Source organism: Hyaena hyaena, unplaced genomic scaffold (assembly GCF_003009895.1).
Source record: "Hyaena hyaena isolate Hyena2069 unplaced genomic scaffold, ASM300989v1 scaffold_38, whole genome shotgun sequence".
Lineage (NCBI taxonomy): Eukaryota > Metazoa > Chordata > Mammalia > Carnivora > Hyaenidae > Hyaena > Hyaena hyaena.
In genome coordinates this window covers 5131262-5156109 of record NW_024080670.1, presented here as the reverse complement: position 1 = coordinate 5156109, position 24848 = coordinate 5131262, and the positions used below count along the sequence as shown (strand labels likewise).

At 45.8% G+C, this 24848-nt stretch overlaps 3 protein-coding genes across 3 annotated transcripts; 2 read left to right on the top strand and 1 right to left on the bottom strand.

Moving 5' to 3' along the window:
* Positions 1 to 1474: 1474 nt before the first annotated feature.
* Positions 1475 to 2572, bottom strand: LOC120230128 (basic salivary proline-rich protein 2-like). The gene has a single exon (XM_039229571.1). It carries the CDS (start codon positions 2570 to 2572, stop codon positions 1475 to 1477), a length of 1098 nt encoding a protein of 365 aa, XP_039085502.1.
* Positions 2001 to 24325, top strand: ZBTB34 (zinc finger and BTB domain containing 34). The gene is made up of 2 exons (XM_039229666.1): positions 2001 to 2038; positions 22755 to 24325. Exon 2 carries the CDS (start codon positions 22765 to 22767, stop codon positions 24277 to 24279), a length of 1515 nt encoding a protein of 504 aa, XP_039085597.1. The 5' UTR covers positions 2001 to 2038; positions 22755 to 22764; the 3' UTR covers positions 24280 to 24325.
* LOC120230178 (barrier-to-autointegration factor-like) lies at positions 12536 to 12769 on the top strand. The gene has a single exon (XM_039229667.1). It carries the CDS (start codon positions 12536 to 12538, stop codon positions 12767 to 12769), a length of 234 nt encoding a protein of 77 aa, XP_039085598.1.
* Positions 24326 to 24848: the final 523 nt, after the last annotated feature.

Below are 24848 nucleotides of genomic sequence, written 5' to 3'. Positions count from 1 at the left end.
ACGAGATGAGAATTCGATCGTTTTGCAAACACTGCCGGCAAAACTAGGAAACTGTGGAGTAAATTAAAATGAGGCCCATCCATCACCCTCTAGACTCTTTTTTTTATTTCAAATGGGCTAAAAAATCATTTTTAAGACGCCACCAAGATTATGTGAGAGCAGAAATGCATACATTCCAATTGTGGAGGGACGACAATTTTCTAACTAAAATAAATTAGTGAGGGTGATGACATATAGTCAGCCAAATGACAAAAATAAAAGCAGGGCACTGGAAAAAGATATGAGTTTAGTGGCCCGAGTAGGTGGGGGAATAAAAATAAATCTGTGAGGGGAATACCCAGGGTCCAGGGGACAGATGGCCAGTCACTTTGAGACACCTGGAAAAAAGGTTAAACACTTAGGAACAGTTTAGTCTTTATAGGTCTAAATGGTATGCAAATACCTCATTAGAGCCAAGAAGACGACCCCAACTCTTACCAATAAAGTTAGCAAAAATCAGTTAAAATGATGAGGCCCGCAGCTGGCCTGATGGGAAACAGGAACTCACTCATGTGGGCTTGTGAGTCAGCGCAGCGGTCCTGAGGAAACCTGGCCTGACAAGATGATGCATTCCTGTGCCCTTGCGCTCACTGATCTCACTCTTGGGGACAGATCTCAAGGAAATAGCTTAAGAGGAATACTAATTAGAGAAGCATGACTGTTTGCCCAGGTGCCTGCAGTTAGGAACCGGTTACCTAAAATTCCATGTTTGGAATATTCTGTTGCCATAAGAAGTTCCTGTCTGGAGTCAGAGAGCTAGGGGAGCTCATCTCAAATCTGCCATTTAGCTGTGTGACTTTAGATATGTCACTTAACCTCTCTGAGCCTCCGATCCTCCTGGATAAAATGGGGATAAAAATAGATTGCTACCCCCTGGGGTTGTGTAGTAAAAGGAGGTCGTGTCTATAACGTGTCCACACAGTGGCCTACACAGACTGCTTAACAGAGGGTAGCTGTTGTTATTGGAAGATGACTACTTGATAGATCTCAGAGAAAGAGGTCCTGTTTGCAAAAGATGCAGTAGCATCAGAAAGTCTCAGCTTTGTATCTTTTAAGAAGAGCTGGTTTCTGGACTCCTGGTTTTTTATTACAAAGTCAGAAAAGGGAAAATAAGTCTCTGCCACTGACTACTGAGGAGTCCACCGAAACGCAAAGGGGGTAAACCTCTTCAAAGGGGGCTAAATTTGCCTAGAGCAGAGAGGAAATGCCGGCCAGGCTCTACTCGCAGCAAAGTGGTGTCACCACTGGGGTGTCTCCAAGGATCCGGAAATGCACATTTTTCGAGGCCTGCTCTGCGACAGGGGTTTTAGAACTTCAAGTTTGGAATTTTTACCTTCCGCTTTAGGGCGAAGGTAATCTGACCAAGGTCACACGTTAAGTGACCCCGTATGACAGGTCCCCAGGCTGGTGCTGGTAACCACTGCACCTACTGCCTTCAGCTGCCCCGCCGGGCGCGGTTCGGGGGACGGGAAGGCACCCGAAGGGCTGCGGGATCGAGGGTCTCGGAAGGGGAGAGCTGGGCTGGGGGTGGTCGCAGGCTCCCGGTGGTGGTGGCACGTCGAGGGTCCTGGCTTATCCTTTCCTCTCCGGGAGCCCCGGGGCGCGCCCCACTGCGGAGCCCTCCTCCCGCCAGCAGGGGGCGCCGAGGAGACTGCGGGCGGGAGGTCGTGGGGCGCAGAACCGCCGCCGCTCCCTTTCGGAGTGGGCGCCAAGACCACGCCCGCGGCGAGGCTCCGGGACGCGGCCGGGGCGGGATCCGAGCCCCCGGGGCGGGATCCGAGCCCCCGGAGCCCCCCGACGGAGGCCCGTCCCACAGCGCCACCTCCCCCGTCCGCGCCTGCCCGGAAGCGCTGGCGCCGAGGGGGCGGGGCCGGGAAGCGCTTCCGGGGGCGGGGGGCGCAGGCTGGGGCGGCAGCCGGAGCGGCGGGGACGGGCCTGGCGCCGGCGGCGGCGGAGGGGGCGCCGCGGGCGGGCGATGTGAGCGCGGCGCTCTCGGCAGGTGAGGCGCTGCGGGCGGGGGCGGCGGGCGGCGGGCGAGGCGCGGGCGGAGCCGGCGGGCCTGGGGGGGCAGCCCTCGGCCGCTGTCCGGCTCCCTCTGGGCGCGGCGGGGCGGGAGCGTCCGCGCCTGGTCAGTCCGGCGGGTGGGCGGGTGGCGCGGGCCGGAGCCGAGGCCGGGCGGGGTCGGGAGGCCCGGGCACCTGCTCCGGCCAGGCGCGCGCCCCGAAGGGGCCAATCGCGCTCGGCCCCGGAGTCCGAGCGCCGCCGGCGGGGCGGAGGGTCGCGTTCGGCCAGCTGACCCGGGCTCCCCAGCCTCCGCCCCGGGCGTCCCGGGATCCCCTGCTTCCGGGCCCCTCGCTTGCAGGGGCGCTCCCCTTTTGTACCGGGAGGCCGGATGGGTGAGTGCCCTGGAGAGTCCAGCCGGGCCGCGGGGTCGGCCCTGCTGGCGGCTGTAGCGGAGCCCCTGCCCCACGCCACCGCTTTTCTTCAGGTAAACAGGCGGCGGCGCGTCCAGCTTGGCCCTAGACGTCTCCATGGTCACTCTCGCCGTCAGTCGATCCTCACATTAAGGAGGGCCGGGCTGGGGGTGGCCTCGGGGTGTAAACAGTGCGCTTCTAGGCTGGGCGGCTGTGCTTTAGGGCGGCACTAGTCTGGGAGTTGTCTTGAGGCTTTCAGCGAGCCTTTTCCGCGCTGGGCCTCAGTTTCCCGATCTGTTCAGTGAGGGTTTTAGATGAGCTGTCTAAAGACCCTTGTAGCGCTACCATTCTGTGCGCGTCTGAAATCGGAAGGGCTGTCCCTGGTTCAAGATACTGGACAGTTTCACCAGAGACTTTTTTGCAAATGTGGACTTTTTGGCCACTTGGTTTCGGGCAGGCTTTAAAATGCTTCCAAGACGCGTTTCTAAACCTTAACCTTAATCATAGGTCATCCCTTGCTTTTGTCCCTAGTAGTAGTCAGGCACGTCCCGCGGAGTTTTTGCATGGAGAATTTTTTTGCTGTTTATATTTGCCCATTTTCTCTTTGTTCCTTAGTCCAGGCCGTCTTTGCTTCACATCTGGATTATTGCAACAGCTTCTTAGTTGGTCTGTGACTTCAGAAGTCCCCCGGCTCCCCCCTCCTTCCTTTATGCTAATGCCAAACTTAATATAGGAAGTCAAAAAGAGAGTTGAGTGCTTGCTTGATTAGTAAATGTCAAGATGCTGTTCCATGTGGTGGGGGAAAGTAGTGGAAGGCCCACAGCCTGCTGGCAGCTTTCCCCTAGGTGCTGACACTTGACCTGTGAAAAGGTAATTGAGGAGACAGTGCTGTGTGCTACAGAATTAAGAGGAAGGAGAGATGGAGGTCACTAAAGGCTGAGTGGTCAGGGAAGGCTTAGCGAGGAGGCAGGATTTGAGCTGGCTGGTAGAGGTTGAGTAGGATTCAGCTAGGAAGAGAGGAAGCAGGCCCAGTGATCCCGTGGAGTTCGTGAATAGACCAGGCTCCTTGTTCACCTAGGAAGGCAGTAGGAGGGAAGATTGGTTGAGGCTTGTTCGCCAGAGAACTTGAACACTAGGCCCGCGTTGAAACTATTTGAAACGCAGTGAGCAGCGGGGGACTCGGGTGGTTTGTGATAATTTGCAGGAGGGGAAAGGAGGCGCTAGGGGCCAGAACAGCTAAGAGGCCGTGGCATGGAGTAGTGCCCCCTTGTCTGCCACACTGTGACCAGCCATTGCCCACCCTGTCTTTTCATGATTCTCCTTGGTTTGGCTCCTCCTCACCTACCTGCTCCTTACTCCCTGCCTCTCCTTCTCTGTCTGCGCTCTGCAGGAGCAAGTTTATGACTGCCTCTAGGGCTTCGTTCCTCTCGGTCCCCCTTCTGAAGTGCCGGCCTCCTTTTTCTTTGTGGAAATTCTCCATTTCACTTCCTTCAAGCCCTGCTGAAGATATACTTCCTCCAGAGGGTGTTCCCTGACCGCCCTACCCCCATGCCTTTGCGGCACTCTACAGGATTCTGCATTTGTGCCTTGGTTATTGAACTTGTTCTTGTCCCAGCTGGAGTGGGTGTTCTTTTGAGGGCATTGTGTCTTAATACTTGTTACGGAGCCCTGGTGGCCTCTACTCTTATGATAGGTGCTCAAACACTTCCTGATTCTTGTTGGTAAACAACTTTTTAAAATCTTTTTGATTCCCCTCCCTTTTTATTTTTTTAAAAATTTTAAAAATGTTTTATTTATTTCTGAGTGAGAGAGACAGCTGAGCAAGGGAGGGTCAGAGAGAGAGGGAGGCACAGAATCTGAAACAGGCTCCAGGCTCTGAGCTAGCTGTCAGCACAGAGCCCGATGCGGGGCTCAAACCCACGAACTGTGAGATGATGACCTGAGCCGAAGTCGGACGCATAACCGACTGAGCCACACAGGCACCCCTCCCCTCCCTTTTTAAAGGGGAATCTGTTATTAGTTATCAGCTTTCTCTGTTGTATATTACTTAATGTCTAATGTTGCCATCTGGATATTTCTGGCTTTCGTTCTTTTTTTTTTTTTTTTTAAGTTTATTTATTTATTTTGAGAGAAAGTGTGATGGGACGGAGGAGGGGCAGAGAGCGAGGGAGAGAGAGAATCCCAAGTAAGCTCTGAGCCACCAGCGTGAGTCCCACGCAGCACTCGAACTCGTGAAACCAAGAGCCCAAAGCTTAACCGACTGAGCCACCCAGGTGCCCCCGGCTTTCATTCTTAGAGTGCAGATAGCATGAAACGAATCTTTGAAAGATTAAAAAGTTTACTCTTGATTACAGAAAAGAAAAACGTCATGTAATTCTTCTGTTGGAGACTGTTGAGAGAGAATATCAGCTTTGAAATCACATAGGCCTGGGTTTGGATCCCAGCAAGGCTACTTACCATCTCTGTGAATTTGGGCAAAATGTATGATGTCTCTGAGCCTTTCTGTCTTCTCATCTCTGGTGTGGAGATAATAAAATCCATCTCATAGAGTTGCTGTGAGTTTTAAAATGGAAAAAACTAAAATGAAGGAGGTAGCAGAATTTGTGGCTCCTATTAACTGCTTAATACACTTTCCCCACCATCACCTCCATCACTTTCGTCACGTGTAAATCTGTCACGGTGGAGAAATGATAGGCTCTGAACCGCAGCTTCCCCGAGTTGTGGATTTCTGCATGTCTCTGGATCCTCTCCCTCGAAGCACTTATTGATATCAGTATCCTGAATCTAGAATGCTATCATTATGTTTTATTCCCATTAATTTTCATGGTACTTCTTAATTGTACCCATTTAATGTTTTATAGCTGACTGCTGAATTTAGCTTAGTGAAGGCCATCAACTGAATGCAGTTTAATTTCTAATGGTTATTTTCTGGTTGATATTGATGGCATGGAAAACCTCACGGAAGAAAGCGATTCAAGGTGAGCTTTTCTAACCCTTCTGTCTTCAGAGGCAGGACTTGATGTGTTTCCTAGGTCCAGTGTCCCGGGAAATGCCAGCAGTAAGCAGCTAAGATGCCATTTTTGAGCTCTTGGCCGTAAGAAAGCTTACTCGTTCCTGTACATGAAACACGTCTTTCTCATTTGTGATGAATTAATGAAACATCTATTTGCCTATTCATAGAAGTAAAAAGATGTTTTTGGATATAGTGGACATGATGCAGAGAAATGGCTGCAGACTACTCAGAGTATAACATTGTAAAACTTTAATTATCATCGTGTCAGTGTAACGATACTTTTTCTTTTTTAATGTTTTATTTATTTCTAGGAGAGACAGAGAGAGAGAGAGAGAGAGAGAGACAGCGTGAGCAGGGGAGGGTCAGAGAGAGAGGGAGTCACAGACTGAAACAGTCTCCAGGCTCTGAGCTGGCAGTCAGCACAGAGCCCGACGCGGGGCTCGAACCCACAAACCGCGAGATCATGACCTAAGCGAAAGTTGGACGCTTAACCGACTCAGCCACCCAGGCGCCCCTAACGATACGTTTTTAAATGAGAATTCCCTTTCCACTCAGCATTGATCAACAAGGGTCCGGTATGGCTACAACCCCTGCATCTAACCATTGTGCCTGGATGAAAGTCTTACTCTTAGAGGAGATGAGAATTCCCGCTCGGGAGACTGACAGATCCAGGTTCAAATCCTGGCTCGGCAGTGCTTCGTGACCTTGGAAAAGGTTCTTGGTCTCTCTGAGTTTGTCTCCTTCCCCGGAGGATGGGGTGCGCCGCACTGTCTGTCTCTCAAAATGGTGTCAAGAAGGTTCAGTGAAGAGGTAACAGAACTTAACGAAGCCTTCCACACAGTAGGAGTGTGACCGTTTGTCCTTGACATTGCAGGTGAGGTTAAAGAGGCCATCCCTCCCCTGCTCGGACAGCTCAGGAGAAGCTTCTGATGTTTTGCCTTGACTGCAAGGCAAATGCCACTGTCAAACCAAGCCGTACTCTCAGAATTAGTGTAACTGAGCAGACTTGGAGAATGTTAACGCCTTGGTAGGAAATCTAACAGTTTGGATAAAAATGTTCTTTCAGGCTCACATGAATTAATGCAGTAAGAACTCTAGACTTGTTTTCTTTTAAATTAGGATGAGTGCTTCATGAATATCCATCACGGAATGCCATTTTATTTATTTTTTTCGTGCATTGGGTTTCAGCAGCACCAGAATGTTTTATGCAGCCCTGGTGTTATTCGGCTGGTGCTTTCTAAAGGATTAGATTGTAATTCATGACAGCTCAAGTTTAGTTTTGATCTAGACCCAGGCAGAAATACCTAGAAAAGTTATTTTTATATAGTTGTTACTGCTGTTACCATGCCGGCTGTCCCTAGTGCTTCCATCTGTGGTCTTTTTCGTGACTTTTTGTATGGAATGGAAATTAGGGATCTTAGGTCTCCCGTGCCTGGTGGAGGAAGCCTGGATTGGTGTGGGGCTCTGATATCCGCAAGTGACTGAATCCCACAGGTGCAGATCTGGGTGCGGAGTCGTGAGCATCTCGAATGAGAATAATGGGTACCTCCTAGCGCCTTAAACAACTGCCAGATTTGTAACCTTGCCTTCTTTTCTTAGACGTGTCCCTGGGTATTTTGAAATGGAGTGGAGCAAATTAGAGAGCTTGTGGGTTAGACGGAAAGGAGCCACCGTGGTAGATTTCACCTGTACCTCTTGGGTCTTCAGCAGGAAGAGTTGAGAGCCGGGGGTGTAGCGATGGTGGCAGCCGGGGATTTTGAGCCACCAGCGTGGTTCAGGTTGAGTCAGCTGACATGTGCTGAGAGCCCCTCTCTCTGCCAGACATGGTGCTGGGCTCTGGGCACACAGCCCCTGCCCTCCGCTCACCGCCGCGAATGTGAGCTCAGCAGCACATTCCCAGTTGCTCACATTTTACGCTTGCGCTTTTGTTCCAGTTGCCGTTATGGGGAAACACTTTGAGAGCTTTACCCAAGAATGTTGTAGAGGAGATCGGGAGGCCCGTGTGGGTGTTTTGCCCAGATGGCATCCAAGCATCTTCTCTCCTCCCTAGGCTCTCCTGCGAATGGCTTAGCCGCGCGGCACGATGACACTAGTCTAGGCCCTGGTTTTCATTGTGCAGTTTCCTCACAGCTTGACAAAAGGCATGATGCCGAATTTCACTGATGAAATGATGTGCTGAGGAGAGGGCTGGGTGTGCGGGGTGCCTCGTTCTCCAGACCGTGTTACAGCACCTCTTTCATAGGAGCAAACAGCAAAACTTTTCTGCTCTCAGCTCAGCTCGTTTCTGTTTTCTCTCCCTGAGTAACCTCTTAACACGTCAGCCCTCAGTTATACAGGTTTTGGTTACTCCCAGATCGGAATCTGATGTCACTGTACAGCCGCACACCCCTTCTTCCCACCACCAGTCAGACAGGCAGCCCAAACTCCTCTTGTCTGGGGCTGGACTCGCCTCCTAGGATAGATAATGCCCTTCCTTCTCCAAGTCCTGTTGAGTCCTTTGGACTCGTGTTCAAGTTGGCTGCTGCCAGAGTTCAGTTTGAGTTCTCTAGTGTTCAAGGCTCTCCCCTTCCAACAGAGGTTCTCATCTGTGCCCTGTCACCCCTCGAACCTGGGCCCTGGCCGCTACCCCGGACACCCCACATTTCACTCCTGTGTTCCCTGCTCCTGCCGTCCCTTCTCTCTGAAGTGTTCTTTCTGTTTCCTTTTGAAATACAAAGCCCCGTTCACATATTACAAATACCAGGAAGCTTTCCTTTGTTCTGTTTTGATTTTTTAGAAAGTCTTTTTGGTCAAGAGTAATCAGTCTTGTCATTGCTCCTCATAGTTCTTTGTTTCTGCCTCTATAATTGTCTTCTTGATACGCTAATTATCCACTTGCAGCCTATCTTTCTCTTTCTCTAGATTCTTTGGTTTACAAAATTATATATTTTTAGGTAGAATCTTACACATGTCTTAAAAAAAACTCTTAGTGAGAATAATACAGCTATGTGATAAAACATTCAAGAAGTATAAAATGAAGCCTGTTTCCCTTCCCTTTCCCCAGTCCTTAGTCCTCATTCCCAAAGTCACCAGCATTAAGTCTCATGTGACTTCCTCGCAGAGCAGATACAGCAGTGCATATTTATTCTTTTAAGAAAAGTGCATGAAGGGGTGCCTGGGCGGCTCAGTCGGTTAAGCAGCTGACTCTTGATTTGAGCTCAGGTCATGATCTCCTGGTTGGTGAGTTTGAGCCCCACATTGGGTTCTGTGCTGACAGGGCGGAGCCTGCTTGGGATTCCCTCTCTGTCCCTCTCTCTGCCTCTCCCCTGCTTGTGCTCTCTTTCTCTCTCTTGAAAAATAAGAGTACCTGAAGAGAATTGCATATATGCATACATATTGTTCCAGATCATGCTGGTTTGGAGTAAATAATAAAGCTCTTTTTATTTATTTTTTTTTTAATTTTTTTTTTTTAATGTTTTATTTATTTTTAGGAGAGAGAGAGACAGCGTGAGCAGGGGAGGGTCAGAGAGAGAGGGAGTCACAGGCTGAAACAGGCTCCAGGCTCTGAGCTGGCAGTCAGCACAGAGCCCGACGCGGGGCTCGAACCCACGAACTGCGAGATCATGACCTAAGCGAAAGTCGGACGCTTAACCGACTAAGCCACCCAGGCGCCCCAATAAAGCTCTTTTTATATCAAAGCATACAGGTTATCTGTCTTTGTTAATGGTTGTGTAGTGTTTCACTGTTGGCTTTTTTTTTTTTAACCAATCTCCTCTTAATGGATTTTGAAGTTGTTCCCTTTCTCTTTTTCTTGCTTGCTTTTCTTTTTTTTTTTTTTTTGCTATAGCGAATAAAAGTGCTTACTGGCCATCCTTGTTAACATATATCCTAACATACGTTTGTGTGACTTTTGTAGGCTCAATTCATAGCAGTTAATGGTGGACCAAATGGTGAATGCCTTTTACATTCTTCTGGATCTTACCAGGTTCTCTCACAGGATTAGACTTGCCAGTTCTTCTTAAATGTGTGCAAGTCAGATGGGTTACAACTGGCATCTCATTTTTCCTTGTTTAGTCATGAATAAAGCTAAACATTTTTTCATGTGTTCTTTGGTCATTTGTCTTTTCTTTTCCTGTGAAACGTTAATTCCTTTGCCTCTTCTTCCGTAGGATTTTCTGTTTTGTCCCAATCTGACTGACTTACAATATCAATTAGGGAATTTGGAAAGTAGCCCTTTGTCAAATGTGCATGTAGTTTTTCTCAGCATGTCATTTACTTTTGGGGTTTGCAGAGGACATTTTTTTTTTTGTCATATGTTGGCAGATGTGTTCATCTTTGCCTTTGTGGCTTCTGGGATTTCTGTCATGCTTGGAAAGGCTTTTAAGTCGTTATTATAAGTAAATTCATCCATGCTTTTTTCAGTTAATTTTTTGGTGATAATAAGGCCTTATAAAAATATTGTCATAAGAATATACTCACATTAAATGGAAAATAATGGGACCCTCTTTCCATCCCCTGGTGCGTTTATAAGATCGGTAAACCGGTAGCACTTCTGAAAACTCATGTTGCCTCCCTTAATCATGTTTCCCATCAGCTGAACCTCTAGCGTTGCCGTGTGTAAGGGCAGTCACTGCCTTTTCCCCTTTTTGCTCCAAGTCGGTGGGAGGAGAAGGGAGAGGGAGAAGAGTATCGATTATCCCTACTGTCCATCCCTATTTGCCAAGTGGCTTTTTTATTCTGAAGCTCCTTCAGATAAAACATGTTTGTTCTTAGTGAGCTTTGGAACCAGGATTAGGGTTAAGATTCCCCCATTTGTTGGGCTTTCAGAACAGCACCTTGTCCTGACGCATGGGTGTGGCAAGATGGTCCTGTAGCTCTTTTGGGTGGGATCGCGCAGAGATTTCCAGCAACCTCATTGACTACACCTCGTTCTTGCATCTTGCATCGGATCTTAGTTTTCTCTTCAGCGCCTGCGTGCTTGTCTATCGCTAGGCCCCCTCTCCTCCCCTTTTTCCCTCCAGCCTGTGGGAGGAGCTTCCCAGGCTGACCTTGTACGGTACACAGTGTGGCTGTCCCATGGCTTGTGCCCACAGGGTCTCTCTGTGTAAATGTCCTCTCTTCTCTGGTTGCCCAGGCTGCCCTCACTTCCCAGCGTGGGTCCCTTTTCGTCCCAAACCTGCTCCTCTTCCGCTCCTCTTGGTGCTGGCCTCCCTGATGTCCTCGGGGCTTGGTCACCCCTGGGCAGCCCCTCACGGGCTGCTCTGGCTTTTTGAACACCAGTCCCAGTGCTGCTTAGACTTCTGTTGAACTTGGGCTGAACTTGTGTCTCGGCAGCATCTGCTCTGTGACTTTCACTTTTAAACACCAAAAGGACCAATTACTTGAGCCTCAACTAGTGGTTTCTAATTAATTGAGGCGTTAGCATGAAGGTAGGTGTTTATCTAAAGGGTAAAGTACTGTGACGGGGGAAAAGCTGTAAAGATGGAAGGCATAATATACTTTAGCCGCTGGGTTGCCTGGGACTTCCCTCCCCGCCCCCCACCCCCACCCCCGCCAAAGCCCTTAATCTCTATTGGAGATTCTGATCTAGAAAGACGGTACTGTAGGGGCGCCTGGGTGGCTTAGTCGGTTAAGCGTCCGACTTTCGCTTAGGTCATGATCTTGCGGTTCGTGGGTTCGGGCCCCGCGTCGGGCTCTGTGCTGACTGCCAGCTCAGAGCCTGGAGCCTGTTTCAGTCTGTGACTCTCTCTCTCTCTGACCCTCCCCTGCTCACGCTGTCTCTCTCTCTCTCTCTCCTAGAAATAAATTAAAAAAAAAAACTTAATAAAAAAAATTTTTAGAAAGACGGTGCTGTAGTAAATTCCTAGACCTGAAATTGTGTGGGCACAGGGGACATGCATTTGTAATTTTGGTGGATATTGATAAAATGTCCCAACTTGCCCTTCTCCATCCCCTTCCTCACAGAAGGAGTGAGAGCCCTCAGCAGCAAGAGGAGATGTTTACCCTAGTCCCTGTCCCTTTCCCTGACCAGCCACCTTGCCAGGGCAGGAATGTAACGTGGGGCAAGTTTTCTTCACCTGCCTTATCCCCAGCTCTTCCTGACTTCTGCTGGCCCTGCTCTTCCCCTCGGGCGGGTGAAACTCCGATTAGGAGTTATTGTGGGAAGTCTAGATGGGCGGACTTTGGAACCGTCCTGGGACAGTTAGCCTCTTGGAGTCTCAGTTTCCTCATCTCTAAAATAGAAGCGGGGTGCCTGGGTGCTCAGTGGATTGAGTGTCTAACTCTTGATTTCAGCTCAGGTCATGATCCCAGGGGGTGAGATCGAGCCTGTCTGTGTTGGGCTCTGCTGGAGCCTGCTTGGGATTCTCTCCCTTCCCTTTCTCCACTGTTTCTTTCAAATAAACTTAAAATAAAATAAAAAATAAAATAAAATAAAATATGGGTAATAGTACCTCCCTCCGTGGGGAGGGCAAGAGGATTCTGGGAAATCATGCATATAAGGCCTTTGTGACATGCCTCACCTTTATCAAGCGTTAAGTCAATGTTGGCTATTGACGATGGTGATGATGGGCTCTCCCAAGGAAGGGAGAAGGCTAAGGGCGTGGGAGGTGGCAGTGACCCCCCCCTTTTACAGTTGGCTGAGGTTAGTGTGAGGGTGGTGGCAGGACCGCCCACCTCAGAGGTGGTCCTTCCCAGACCCTGTTGAGACCAGTGGTGGTGGCAGTGTCACCGGCTGACCGTGGCAGAGGCTGTGTGGGAGGTGAAAGTTGCTTCTAGGGGTGTGAATATATTGTCTCATTAAAGAAATTGGCTGAGCAGGAAGTGTGTGTGTCTGTCGGTTGAATGAGCAGAAGAGGACTGTGAACAGGTTGAGAAGCTGAGAACTTGAACTTCCCGGCTGCCCACTTGAACTAAGTTTTCACCATGTGTGGTTTTTAAAAGAGGTATTTCACGTTCTTATCCAGAGTCTAGTCAGTACAAACAAATAAACAAAACTATTGTTAAAATAAACATTAACGGTATCGCCGAGCAGCCGGGTTGTGGGAGGAGCCGTTACGGGAGCTGACGGAGATGACAGCCTCCCAGAAGCATGGAGACCTCGTGGCCGAGCCCATGGGGTGTGAAAACCAGTGGGTGCCTGCTTGGGATTGGTGAAGTCTTGGGCAAGAAGCTGGAGGAAAGGGGCTTTGACAAGGCCTACGTGGTCCTTGGCCACTTCCTGGTGCTAAAGAAAGAAGAAGATCTCATCGGAGAACTGCCGAAGGACACATGCAGTGCCGATGCCAAGCAGTCCCTGCGCTGCTTCGGGTGCCTTCGAGAGTGAGGCGATGCCTTCTCGTGAGACTCTCTGGGGAGCCCCCCGCCCCGGCATGGAGTCCCCGTCCTCCACAGAGGAAGAGATTGCAGTTGTCCTGCTCAGCCTCTCATGTACTTCTAGGTCTTCTGGGAGTTCTCTCCCCTCACCGTTGCAACTTTTCTGAAACTCTCGCTCTTGCACGCATCTCCCTTCTCCTTCCCCTGCCGGTTTCCTGTCACAGTTCTGAGCTCCTCCGAGTGGCTTCGTGGGCCTTCCCAGACCCCACTCCCACCCCCACCTCTGGTCTGTTTTATGCTCTTTGGCTCTTTTTTTTGGCAAAAAAATCACTGTCCTTGTAAATTTTTTTAAATCAATAAAGTCAGTGGCCTTCAAAAAAAAAAAGGTATTGATGAAAAATGTCCAGCTGATATATGCTTGTTTTTTTTTTAACCTCAAATAGCAAGCAAATGTCTAGTTTGGGGATGGCGTTTTGCTTAATATCATGTGACAGATCTGTGATTAATCTGATGTGTTAAAGAATACTGATTCTGATGTGTTTAGTGAGAGGAATAATCAAATTCATTATTGTCTTCTGAAGCAGCTGCAAACTTAGTCTCCTTGAAAAACTAATATATAAATCACGTCTCTGCATTATCAGAAATGAGTTTCATTCCCACATCTCTCTGAGTTGAGAGGAATCTGTGTGTTAAGCCTGTTTCCAACAGCAAGACTGGGAGTCTTATTCATCTTTGAATTCCCTTTGGTGTTGTGCTTGCAGAAGATCGAAAGTGAATGAATATTTTCTACAAATGTAGAAAAATAATTTAAATTCCCAGTCAGCATGCGATTTAGTGATTGCAATTAAATGTAATACTTGTAGCACATAAGACAAAAGGCTAATTTCCTTAATTTACAAAGAGCTCTGACAATTCAGTAAAAAATGCAAATATAGGCAACGGATATGAACAGGCAGTTGGAAGACAAACTTAGACAAATTGCCATTAAACGTGAAAATAGATGATCGTCCTCATTTATAATTAAATAAAGGCACTTCAAAAACATGAGATGCCATTTTAAACTCATCAGTCTGGCAAAAGTGAAAAACTTTAATGCTCATTATTGGTAGTTATGGGAGGAATAGGCACTTCATGTGCCTCTGGGGAGGGAGCCGCTGTGGCCTTTGGGACGTAATTTGGCATGATCAGTGGAAATGAAACCATGATCCTAGCAAAGTCCTCTGCTTGGAGGAAACATGGTTCTATAAATTTTTTCCTGTTTAGGGTATCAGTTGGGGCCTGGTTGAATGCATTGTGACACAGCCTTCCATGTCAGAAGTCAGAAAAGATAATGAAGTAGATGAATTTGTGCTTCTATGGAAAGATTTTAGGGTATATTAAATACAGTTTTGTTTTTTTTTATTTTTAAAGCAGGGGACAGGGGCACCTTGGTGGCTCAGTTCGTTAAGCGTCAGACTCTTGATTTCGGCTCAGGTCATGATCTCATGGTTCCAGGAGTTTGAGCCCCACATGGAGCTCTGTGCTGACGGTGCAGAGTCTGCTTGGGATTCATTCTCTCTTTCTCTCTCTCTCTCTCTCTCAGAATGAATGAATGAATAAATAAATGAATGAATGAATGTATGTCAGGGTACAGAACAGTTTACACTGATACGCGTTTATAATTTTCTATGGAAGAACACTGAAAACCCTTTGCGGTGGTTATCTTTGCAAAGAGGATCAGGGGGAAGAGTTTTGCTATTCCTTTTATGTTTTTCTGTACTAGGATTTGAAGTTTGACCGTGTGCATATATCTTATTTTAAAGATAAAATTACTGAAGGATTGACCTAAGACCTAACTTAGGTGTAGACCAACTGGCACTCTCTGCCAGTTGGGAGGAATCAAGACCTACCAAAAACCAGTGAGTAGCCCACATTGGGAAACTGCTGATGGAGAGGAGCCGAACTTGATCATCGTTGAACTTGATCATCTCTTGAAGAGGTTCTGACTTGTTTTACCTCAGGACCACTAGACCTGACAAATCGGGTCATTGGATGTAGAACTGGTGATCATTTGTGCCTTTTATTCCTTTTAGCTTGGTGACGTGCCTAGGCCTGAAATTACCCGTAAATTCCCCGTGTGTCAGACTTTTAGAAGCCTCTTACTCCAGAGTGTTGCTTGTTAGCAGGTTTAAGCAGAGGGCTTTGAATCTCATTGTCGTGGCCAGAAGGAGGTGTTAATGTAAAGGAGGGGAGAGTGAAGCACTTCCTTTCTCATTTGCAGAAAAATGGAATCCCTCTCTTAGGTGTTAATCATGGTCTTTGGTTTTTCTCTCCAGTGATTTTCTTTCCAGCCTAAGATTTTCTTTCAAGTGAAGCCTCACTGTGAAGCTGTTTTCAGTTTTAGACTGTTTCGGAAATGCTTGTTTTCCGTTTTCCACTGGTGTTTGCCCAGGACTCTGCACCTTGAAAAAGCCTGAGCCCACTTTCCCTTTGCCCTTGAATTCCCAGCGTCACCATTTACATACCCTTGTGTCATGACCATGCTATAAAGCATAGGTAACATTTGACCACTAGGTAGGTGCCAGGCGGTATCTGCATCTCCAGAAGGCAGTCTGATGTAGTCAGGGTCACGACTTCTGGAGTCAGACTAGGTTCATCTTTTAACTGTGGGACAGTATCTTAACTGTCCGTTATCTTATCTTATCTTGGCAGTATCTTCACTGCTTTTCTTCAATTTCTTCATCTACAAATTAGAAACAATGATAGTATTTCCCTCACAGAGTTGGTAAAAGGATCAAATTAATACATATAAGGTGTTTAGCACAAGGTAAACACGCGTGTGTAAGCTTTTATACAGGTTCTTTGCATGAGTTTCCCCCATTTAATCATTACAGCATTTCTGTTTGGGTAGTCGTCATTCTGGGACCTTTTCTAGATAGGATATCAAAGTTAACTGACTTGTCCAAGGCCACATAGCTATTTAAACATTCATTGTTATTATTTTTATTAGAAAGTGGCAGAGGCAGTATTCATACCCAGGTCTGCCTTCAAAGCCAGTTCTCTTTGTGGCCCCTGTCCCCCTAAAAAACGTCTTATAGAGCAAACGGTGAGGTGACCGCGGTGGGCCAGGCGGCCACTGTGCTGAATGCTTCCTGCTTCTGTGTACTTGTCCCGCGGAGCCGCGAGGCAAGGACTGTCGTCATTCCCATTTTCGAGGCAAGAGAACTGACCCTTTAAAAGAAAAGCTCCTTGCTCAGAGTTTTGTAGGTGGAAAGTAGGTATCGTTTGAACCCAGATCTGACTTCAGATTCGCACCCTTGACAGTTCTATTGTGATATTTTCCTATCTTTTACAGTTGGGTGAGGTGTCTTAAGGTTTTTTTTTTTTTTAATGTTGCTTGTTTTTAACGACATATTCAGATAGTTTAGAAAAGTGTCTAGAAAGATCCACTGAAAACTGGTAGGGCTCCCAGCTGCCCCGCCCTTCTCCCAGGAGGCAGTAGAGGTTATTTTTTGTCGAGCATCATTCCAGAAGTAGTCTGTGCACACTTAACAGTGTGTGCATATTGACACAGCAGTGGGTGTCTTCACAGTGCCTTGTTCAAAAGACACGTATACTCTTCTGCACCTCGCCCTTTCCCTTGAGCAGTGTACCGTGGTGATTATTTCATGTCCATGTGCAAAGAGCGTCTTCGTTTGTTGTTTGCTGGTTGAGGAGTAGTCGTAAGTGTGGATGTCCTGTGAGTTATTAACCACGCTCCTCTAATTGGGCACCTAGTCAGTGTCGGATCTTTTGTCATTCTGTCCAGCGCTGTAGTAAATGCCTAGGGCACACGGGGGACATGCGTTTGTAATTTCGATGGCCATCACTGAAATGCCTCCAGTATTTGCTCATTTTACACTCCACCACCAGCAGCTGTCAAATTGTCATCTGGCAGGGATTTGAAAATGTTGTTTATTTTACTTTGTTTGTCATTCCAAGCAATAAACGTTCACTGTTAGAAGTTTGGAAAACACAGGAAAGTTCAAAAAGGAAAGTAAAAACATTTTGAATCTGGGGCGCCTGGGTGGCTCTGTCCTTGAAGCATCTGACTTCTGCTCAGGTCATGATCTCACCGTTCATGAGATCGAGCCCCACATCAGGCTTGCTGCTGTCAGTGCAGAGCCTGCTTCAGATCATCTGTCCCCCTCTCTGCCTGTCCCCCGCTCATGTGCTTTCTCTCTAAAGAGTAAATAAGCATTTAAAAAAAGAAAAAGGAAAAAAACATTTTGAATCTTACATTAATGTGTGCATTTTGTATATATCTCTCAGTGTTATTTCTATGTATATTAATATCTGCATATACACAATTTATAAACATTTTCTTTTGCTGTTACCTGATTATGTTAACAGCTTTACTGAGGTACAGCTTACGTATCCGAGAATTTGGTCATCTCATGTGTATAATTCAGTGGTTTTTAATAAATTTATGACATTGTACAGCTATTACCATAACCCAGTTGTAGACCATTTCCGTCACCCATGAAGATCCCTCATGTTCATTTGCAGTCAATTTGTTACTTAATTCTTTGCTGTATTATCAAATATTCATTCAGCAGATATTTATTGAGTATCTGCTATGTGCCAGGCAGTTAATCTGGGTGCTAGTTAATAAAAGAGATAAAAATCTTTGCCCTGGTGGGCTTTCATTTTGTAGAGCTAACTTTATAGTCTTCCTTCCCATCAGTTTTATCATGACTGAGTACTCAGTACATAGGTGTGCTACATGTTAACAGCTCCTGAGAAGTCGGACATTTAGGTTGTTTTCATTGTTTTGCTGTTGTAATTGGACAGACTTATGGATAAGTTCTTGTGCCTATATCCATGATTTTTGTTACCGCAGCGTGCTGAGTCAAGAGGAATGCGTGTCTGTGAGGCTTTTGTCCTGTGTAGTATACGAGGGCACCGAGTCCCTGTAGCACCGCCACCTGGGTCATTTTTAAATCTTGCCAGTGTGAGAAAGGTGTGTCTCATATTGATTTTTATTTGTTCACTGATGAAGTTTACCACTTTATCTCTGTTTAAAGGCTATTTTAATTAAAAAAAATTTTTTTTAAACATTTATTTATTTTTGAGATACAGAGAGACAGAGCACAAGCAGAGGAGGGGCAGAGAGAGAGGGAGGCACAGAATCTGAAGCAGACTCCAGGCTCTGAGCTGTCAGCACAGAGCCCAATGTGAGACTCGAACCCATGAACCATGAGATCATGACCTGAACTGAAGTCAGACACTCAACTGAGTGAGCCCTTCATGTGCCCCAAGGCTATTTTAATGTTTTTAAAAATCATCTTTGTTCATTTTTCAATTGTATATTTGTTTTTATTGATTTGTAAGAGTGTTATACTTCTTGGCTGTATGTGTTGTAAGTATATTTCATAATTTGTCTTTTGTTCATTTGGTTTTAGTCAAAAAAAATTTTTTTTTAATTTTTAAAATTTATTTTGAGAAGGTGAGGAAAGGACAAAGAAAGAGGAAGAGAGAGAATCTCAAGCAGGGGCTTGAACTCACAAATCGTGAGATCATGACCTGAGCCAAAATCAAGAGTCAGATCTTAACCAACTGAGCCACCTAGGCACCCTGAAGGTATTTTATAGATGTATAAAAATTCTTATATAGTTAAATCTCTGTTTCTTCCTCTGGTATCTGCCTTTGTATGCTTAGTAAGACCTTCTCTAGGAGTTATTTCTGAGTACATGGTAAGGAAGGGATCTAACTTTATTATTCTATATTCATATTATCCAAGCAGCCTCTATTTCAAAAAGTCTTCCTTTTTAACTGATTGGAAATGGCCCACAAAGCCCATCCTGGTCCAGCTTCCACCCACCTTGACAGCCTCATGTGTCCTCTGTCCTTCCCCTTGCTCGTTGTCCCAGTTGTCCCACATTCTCTAAGGTTTCTTTCCTTCCCACTCAGGAAGGACAAGTCTCTGTGTGTGTCATTCCTTCAGTCTGGAAGACTGGGCCATTTCCCTGCAGCCAGCGCCCCTGCCCAATATGAAAGATCTCATAGCTCTTGTCATAATTTATAACAAGACACTTACAGCTCCCCTGGACCCCTAGCACCGGGCACATAGAAGGCAGTACATATTTAGAGTGAATGAATTATAGCCTAATCCTGCATTTCAACATCTAGATGTTTAGCTGGGGTTTTTGTTGTTGTTGTTATTTTCTAAAATTTCTTCAGTGTTTACTCTAGATCTACACCGTCCAACGTGGTAGCCACTGGCCACATGTGGCTATTGAGCACCTAAATGTGGTTGTTCCAAATTGAGACGTGCTGTAAGCGTAACATATAGGTCAGATTTCAAAGAGTTAGTATGAAAAAAGAATGTAAAATGCCTCGTTAATAACTTTCTAATATTGACTATACGTTGAGAATGTTTTAAATGTTAGGTTAAGTAAAAATGTATAAAAATTTAATAATGTTTGGTTTTAAACAATGCTAACTGCTAGAAAACACTACATGTGGCTGGAATTATCTTTCTGTTGGACAGCAGTGTTCTAGATGGATTGTAACATCAGTTTGTGAAGTTACTAAGAAGGTTCTTCATTGGGGCACATTATATTTATAAGTTAATTTTGGGGGAAAGTGTCTATAGTATTGAATCTTTCAGAAGCTTGGTGTGTACCTTCATATACATGTGTCTTTGTCCTTACCAAAATGTTACACTTTTCTTCTTGTAGATCCTGACTGTTTTTTGTTTAGCCCCCAGGTATATTATAATTTCTGTTACTATTGTTGGTTGCAATTTGTCATTATCTTACTTAACCTGTGTTTTATGTACAATAATTTATGAAACACTCCATTTCCTAGATCCTGCCTCGACCAGATTTGTTTCAGTGGTTCCCTTGTGTTTTCTGTGTAAATAGTCCTGTCTGTCTTGAAGAGTAACTTCACCTCCTCTTTTCTAATGGCTTTGTGCCTTAATTTTCTCTTGCCTGTTGCTTTTGCCAGAACTTCCAGAACAGTGTTAAGTAAGAGAAGTGATGGGCAGACAACCATGTGTCCTCCCAGGCACTCATGGGAATGCCCTTACAAAAAGTGTTTACCAAAGTGTGCACCAGGGAACACTAATTCTTGGGAGTGTTTACATGTGTACTTTGGGAGAAGAGTTACACGCTGAAATGAGCGTACATACCACTGAGTTAAATAGAATTCTTGTCTGCAGGACTTTTCAGGTGGGTTATTATGCTAATATGTATATTTTTTTAATTCCTGGGAGGTGGGGATATTGACACTAGCTCATGGGTTTGTGTTCCACTGAATACCTTTTGGGAAATGCAGATATAATGTTTCCTTCCTAAGGATGATGTTGCCATTGGTTGGCAGTAGGTACCATTTATTATTATTAAGAAAGTATATTATATGAGGAGAGTATTAATAAAATAGCTTCTTCATATTTTTTCCTTACTTAGAAAAGGCATTTAACTCTCTAAAATCCATGTTTGGCATAGTTTTGATTTGGTTGTGTGATTTGGTTGGTCCTTTGATTTACTGATGTGGCAGATTATATATTTCCTAACATGTAATCATCCTTACATTTGGTCACATATATTATTTTTCAATAGGTTATATTTCCGAGGATTTCCTCGAGGACTTTAAAATCTGTTTACTTAGGTAAAGTTGACAGTTGTCTTCTTGATCCTGTTCACCATCTTCTGGTATCAGATTTACACCATATAAATGGAGTTGCTTTAATTTTTTTTTTTTTTTTTGAGATGTCTTAAATGTTTTAACATGCATCTAAAACAGTGTGAACGGCCTGAAGATCATTTATGCTTTGGCACTTCTGCTTCTTTTTGTTTAATTCTGCCAATTTATGTTATTCTAAAAATAATGTCCTTTCCGTACAGATTTCAAATTGATTTCAGTCATAACTCTAGGATAAATAAGGGCACAGTATTCCTTCTTAACTAAAATGTTTCAACTCAGATTCTGACATGAGAAGAAAAGACTGATGTGATCTGGTCACAGTTACTCGTTGATCCTTTCCTGCAGGAGTCATTTAATTGCACGTTGTCATGTACGTATGGGTATGGCCGTGTGGTTTTTTTCTCCTTGGACTTATTGATGTAGCAGATTGTATTTATGTATTTCCTAACAATAGCCGTCCTTAAATTTGGCCACGCTATATTACTCTTTTAATAGGTTATATTTCTGAGGATTTCCTTATAATTTTGAAATTTTTAAAAAACTTTCTCAGTGGGGCGCCTGGGTGGCTCAGTCGGTTGAGCGTCCAACTTTCGCTTAGGTCATGATCTCGCGGTTCGTGGGTTCGAGCCCCGCGTCGGGCTCTGTGCTGACTGCCGGCTCGGAGCCTGGAGCCTGTTTCAGTCTGTGACTCCCTCTCTCTCTGACCCTCCCCTGCTCACGCTGTCTCTCTCTCTCTCTCTCCTACAAATAAATAAAACATTAAAAAAAAAAAAACTTTCTCAGTGATTATATGCTGTTCTGTGTTCTTACTCTTTTGCTTTCTTTGGGTTTAATTTCCTTTTCTGACCTCTTCAGTGGTTTCATTTATTTTTATTCTTTGTTGTTTAATGGTAAATACTTTAAAGGGGCGCCTGGGTGGCTCAGATGGTGGAGTGTCCAACTTCAGCCGGATCATGATCTCATGGTTCATGAGTTTGAGCCCCGTGTTGGGTTCTGCTGACAGCTCAGAGCCTGGAGCCTGCTTTGGATTCTGTGTCTCCCTCTCTCTCTCTACCTCTGCCCTTCTTGCTCGCTGTCTCTCTCTCTCTCTCTCTCTCTGTCAAAAATAAACAAACATTAAAAAAATAAGTAAATTTTGGAAAAAATGATAAATACTTTTAAGACACTGACTTTCCCTATTAAAATTCGTTGTTGTTTCAAAATTGTCAACACTTTGTTCTGAAAAATTTCAAATATACAGAAAAGTTGGATTTTGCAGTAAACACCTGTATACACCCACCATCTGTACTCTATGCTTGTTAACATATTATTGTGTTTGCTTTAACACCTATCTATCCATGTCTTTTTTGGGATGCATTTTCAAGCAAGTTGAAGACATAAGTAAATTTTACTCCTAAACCCTTCTTGCTGCAGATTTGATGTGAGTTTTCTTTTTTTTCTAAATAGTTTTATTCCTTTCTGATCTTCTCTTGGATTCAGTGCTTATTCAGGAGGCACTTACATTTTAATTGGTTGGGTTTTAAGCACTAAAATATAATTGTTAGATCTGATTTTGTCACCTTTGGGTTAGAGCGTGCAGCCTGGGCTGTAGACACTTACCCATTTGTGAATGATTCGGTGCTGAGAATCTTGGCAAGGGCAGACAGCTGGTCGCTGGGTGTGCCTGCAGCGGGAGCACGGTTGGACAGCACTTGCTTACGATCTGTCCGTCACTCTTGTTGTTCCTCCCGTCTATAACTCTTCACTGAAACGGATTGAGCATTGCTCTGTCCGTTACCAACCCAAAAGGATTTAAAGGTGTGCAGACCTGAAGGGGAAAAAATGCACATCAAGACAACAACTCAAATTCTAAACTAAAAAGGGCTTAGCTTCATTCAGTGTATCCAGTGCGCTGTGTGCTTGAAAAACACCAATTGGAAACATACAAATAAGACAGAACACTCTTTAGATGAGTTTGCTTATTTTTTTACAACATATTCCAGATCTTCCAGATCCTCAGAAGTAAGCAAAACGGAAATATTTTTTCTTGAGCTAAAAAGGACCTGACATATATAACATGTGATAATTTTGATGAAGATGAATGGTCGGCAGTTGGGGCACTGACTGATTGATCTTTAGGTTATCTGACTTTAGGGGAGTTAACCAAGACATGAAAGACTGAAAATAAGTAAGAGGAAGAATGCTCAGGCTGACCCTCAGGCGGCATGGTAGCGGTAGTGGTGGTGGTGGTAGTGGTGGTGGTGGTGGTGATGGTGGTGTTATATTCGCAAGCTTGTACTTAGTGAGGAGTCACTGGTGAATTATGAAACTCTCTCTTTCTGCAGATTACGCTTCATGTCAGTAGAAATGGACAGCAGCAGTTTTATTCAGTTTGATGTGCCCGAGTACAGCAGCACTGTTCTGAGCCAGCTAAACGAACTCCGCCTGCAAGGGAAACTATGTGACATCATTGTCCACATTCAGGGTCAGCCATTCCGAGCCCACAAAGCAGTCCTCGCTGCCAGCTCCCCCTATTTCCGGGACCATTCAGCATTAAGTACCATGAGTGGCTTGTCAATATCTGTGATTAAAAATCCCAATGTGTTTGAACAGTTGCTTTCATTTTGTTACACTGGAAGAATGTCCTTGCAGCTGAAGGATGTTGTCAGTTTTCTGACTGCCGCCAGCTTTCTTCAGATGCAGTGTGTCATTGACAAGTGCACGCAGATCCTGGAGAGCATCCATTCAAAAATCAGCGTTGGAGATGTAGACTCTGTTACTGTCGGTGCTGAGGAGACGGCAGAGAGTCGCAATGGAGTTAAGGACAGCAGCTTCTTTGCCAACCCGGTTGAGATCTCCCCTCCGTATTGCTCTCAGGTACGGCAGCCCACCACGAGCAGCGATCTTCGGATGGAGACGACGCCCAGCAAAGCTTTGCGCAGCCGCTTACAGGAGGAAGGGCACTCGGACCGAGGGAGCAGTGGGAGCGTTTCCGAGTATGAGATTCAGATAGAGGGGGACCATGAGCAGGGAGACCTGTTGGTGAGGGAGAGCCAGATCACTGAGGTGAAAGTGAAGATGGAGAAGTCTGACCGGCCCAGCTGTTCCGACAGCTCCTCCCTGGGGGACGACGGGTACCACACAGAGATGGTGGACGGGGAACAGGTTGTGGCAGTGAATGTGGGGTCCTACGGTTCTGTGCTGCAGCACGCGTATTCCTACTCGCAGGCGGCCTCCCAGCCAGCCAGCGTATCTGACGCCTTTGGAAGTTTGAGTAATTCCAGCCCATCCAGATCCATGCTGAGCTGTTTCCGAGGAGGGCGTGCTCGCCAAAAGCGGGCTTTGTCTGTCCATCTGCACAGTGATCTACAGGGCTTGGTGCAGGGTTCTGATAGCGAAGCGATGATGAATAACCCCGGGTATGAGAGCAGTCCCCGGGAGAGGAGTGCAAGAGGGCACTGGTACCCGTACAATGAGAGGTTGATCTGTATTTACTGTGGAAAGTCCTTCAACCAGAAAGGAAGCCTCGACAGGCACATGCGGCTCCATATGGGAATCACCCCCTTTGTGTGCAAGTTCTGCGGGAAGAAGTACACACGCAAGGACCAACTGGAGTACCACATCCGGGGCCATACCGACGACAAACCATTCCGCTGTGAGATCTGCGGCAAGTGCTTTCCATTCCAAGGTACCCTCAACCAGCACCTGCGGAAAAACCACCCCGGCGTAGCCGAAGTCAGGAGTCGCATCGAGTCCCCCGAGAGAACAGACGTGTACGTGGAACAGAAACTAGAAAATGATGCGTCGGCCTCAGAGATGGGCCTAGATTCCCGGATGGAAATTCACACGGTGTCTGATGCTCCTGATTAAGATGGTAACGAAGCGCACCCAAACAAAGCACATTAATCAATGCATATTTGTGATTTGCTTTGTTGTAATCTTTGGTTTTCCCAACCATCTGGAAATCTCTCCGTCTCTTGGCAGTTTTTCTAAGGTTTCTGGAAGGAACACTTCATTGTGTTTATCCTTTCCCCCGCCCTCCCTCTCCCAAGGAGCTCAAAGCATGAAGGGCAACGTATCCAGGGAAAACACAGGCTGACAGTATTCCTCTTTGGCTGAACTCTTAATCCAAAATCTGCCAGTGATTTAGCTATGCCAACTGGTTGACCCTACATTCTCTGCCAAGAGGCATACTCTCTCGTGGTGTGCACTGGCACCAGTGCGTTTCCACGGAGAGAGACTAGGATGCCGTCAGCTGATACAAATGGGTAACCTTTTCTAATTTAAAATTACTTTTAAGGGGTAGTTAGACAATTTATATATATATATAATAAAGCGATTATTATATATATAGTATATATACATTCTCAAATTTGATTTTATTCTGGTTGAGGTGAATGTAAGAGGAATATATTATTTAATACAATGTGAACAGGGCT

Excerpts from the sequence above, each read along its gene's own strand:
- LOC120230128 (XM_039229571.1), bottom strand. The coding sequence starts at position 2,572 with ATGGAGACGTCTAGGGCCAAGCTGGACGCGCCGCCGCCTGTTTACCTG.
- LOC120230178 (XM_039229667.1), top strand. The coding sequence starts at position 12,536 with ATGGAGACCTCGTGGCCGAGCCCATGGGGTGTGAAAACCAGTGGGTGC.
- ZBTB34 (XM_039229666.1), top strand. The coding sequence starts at position 22,765 with ATGTCAGTAGAAATGGACAGCAGCAGTTTTATTCAGTTTGATGTGCCC.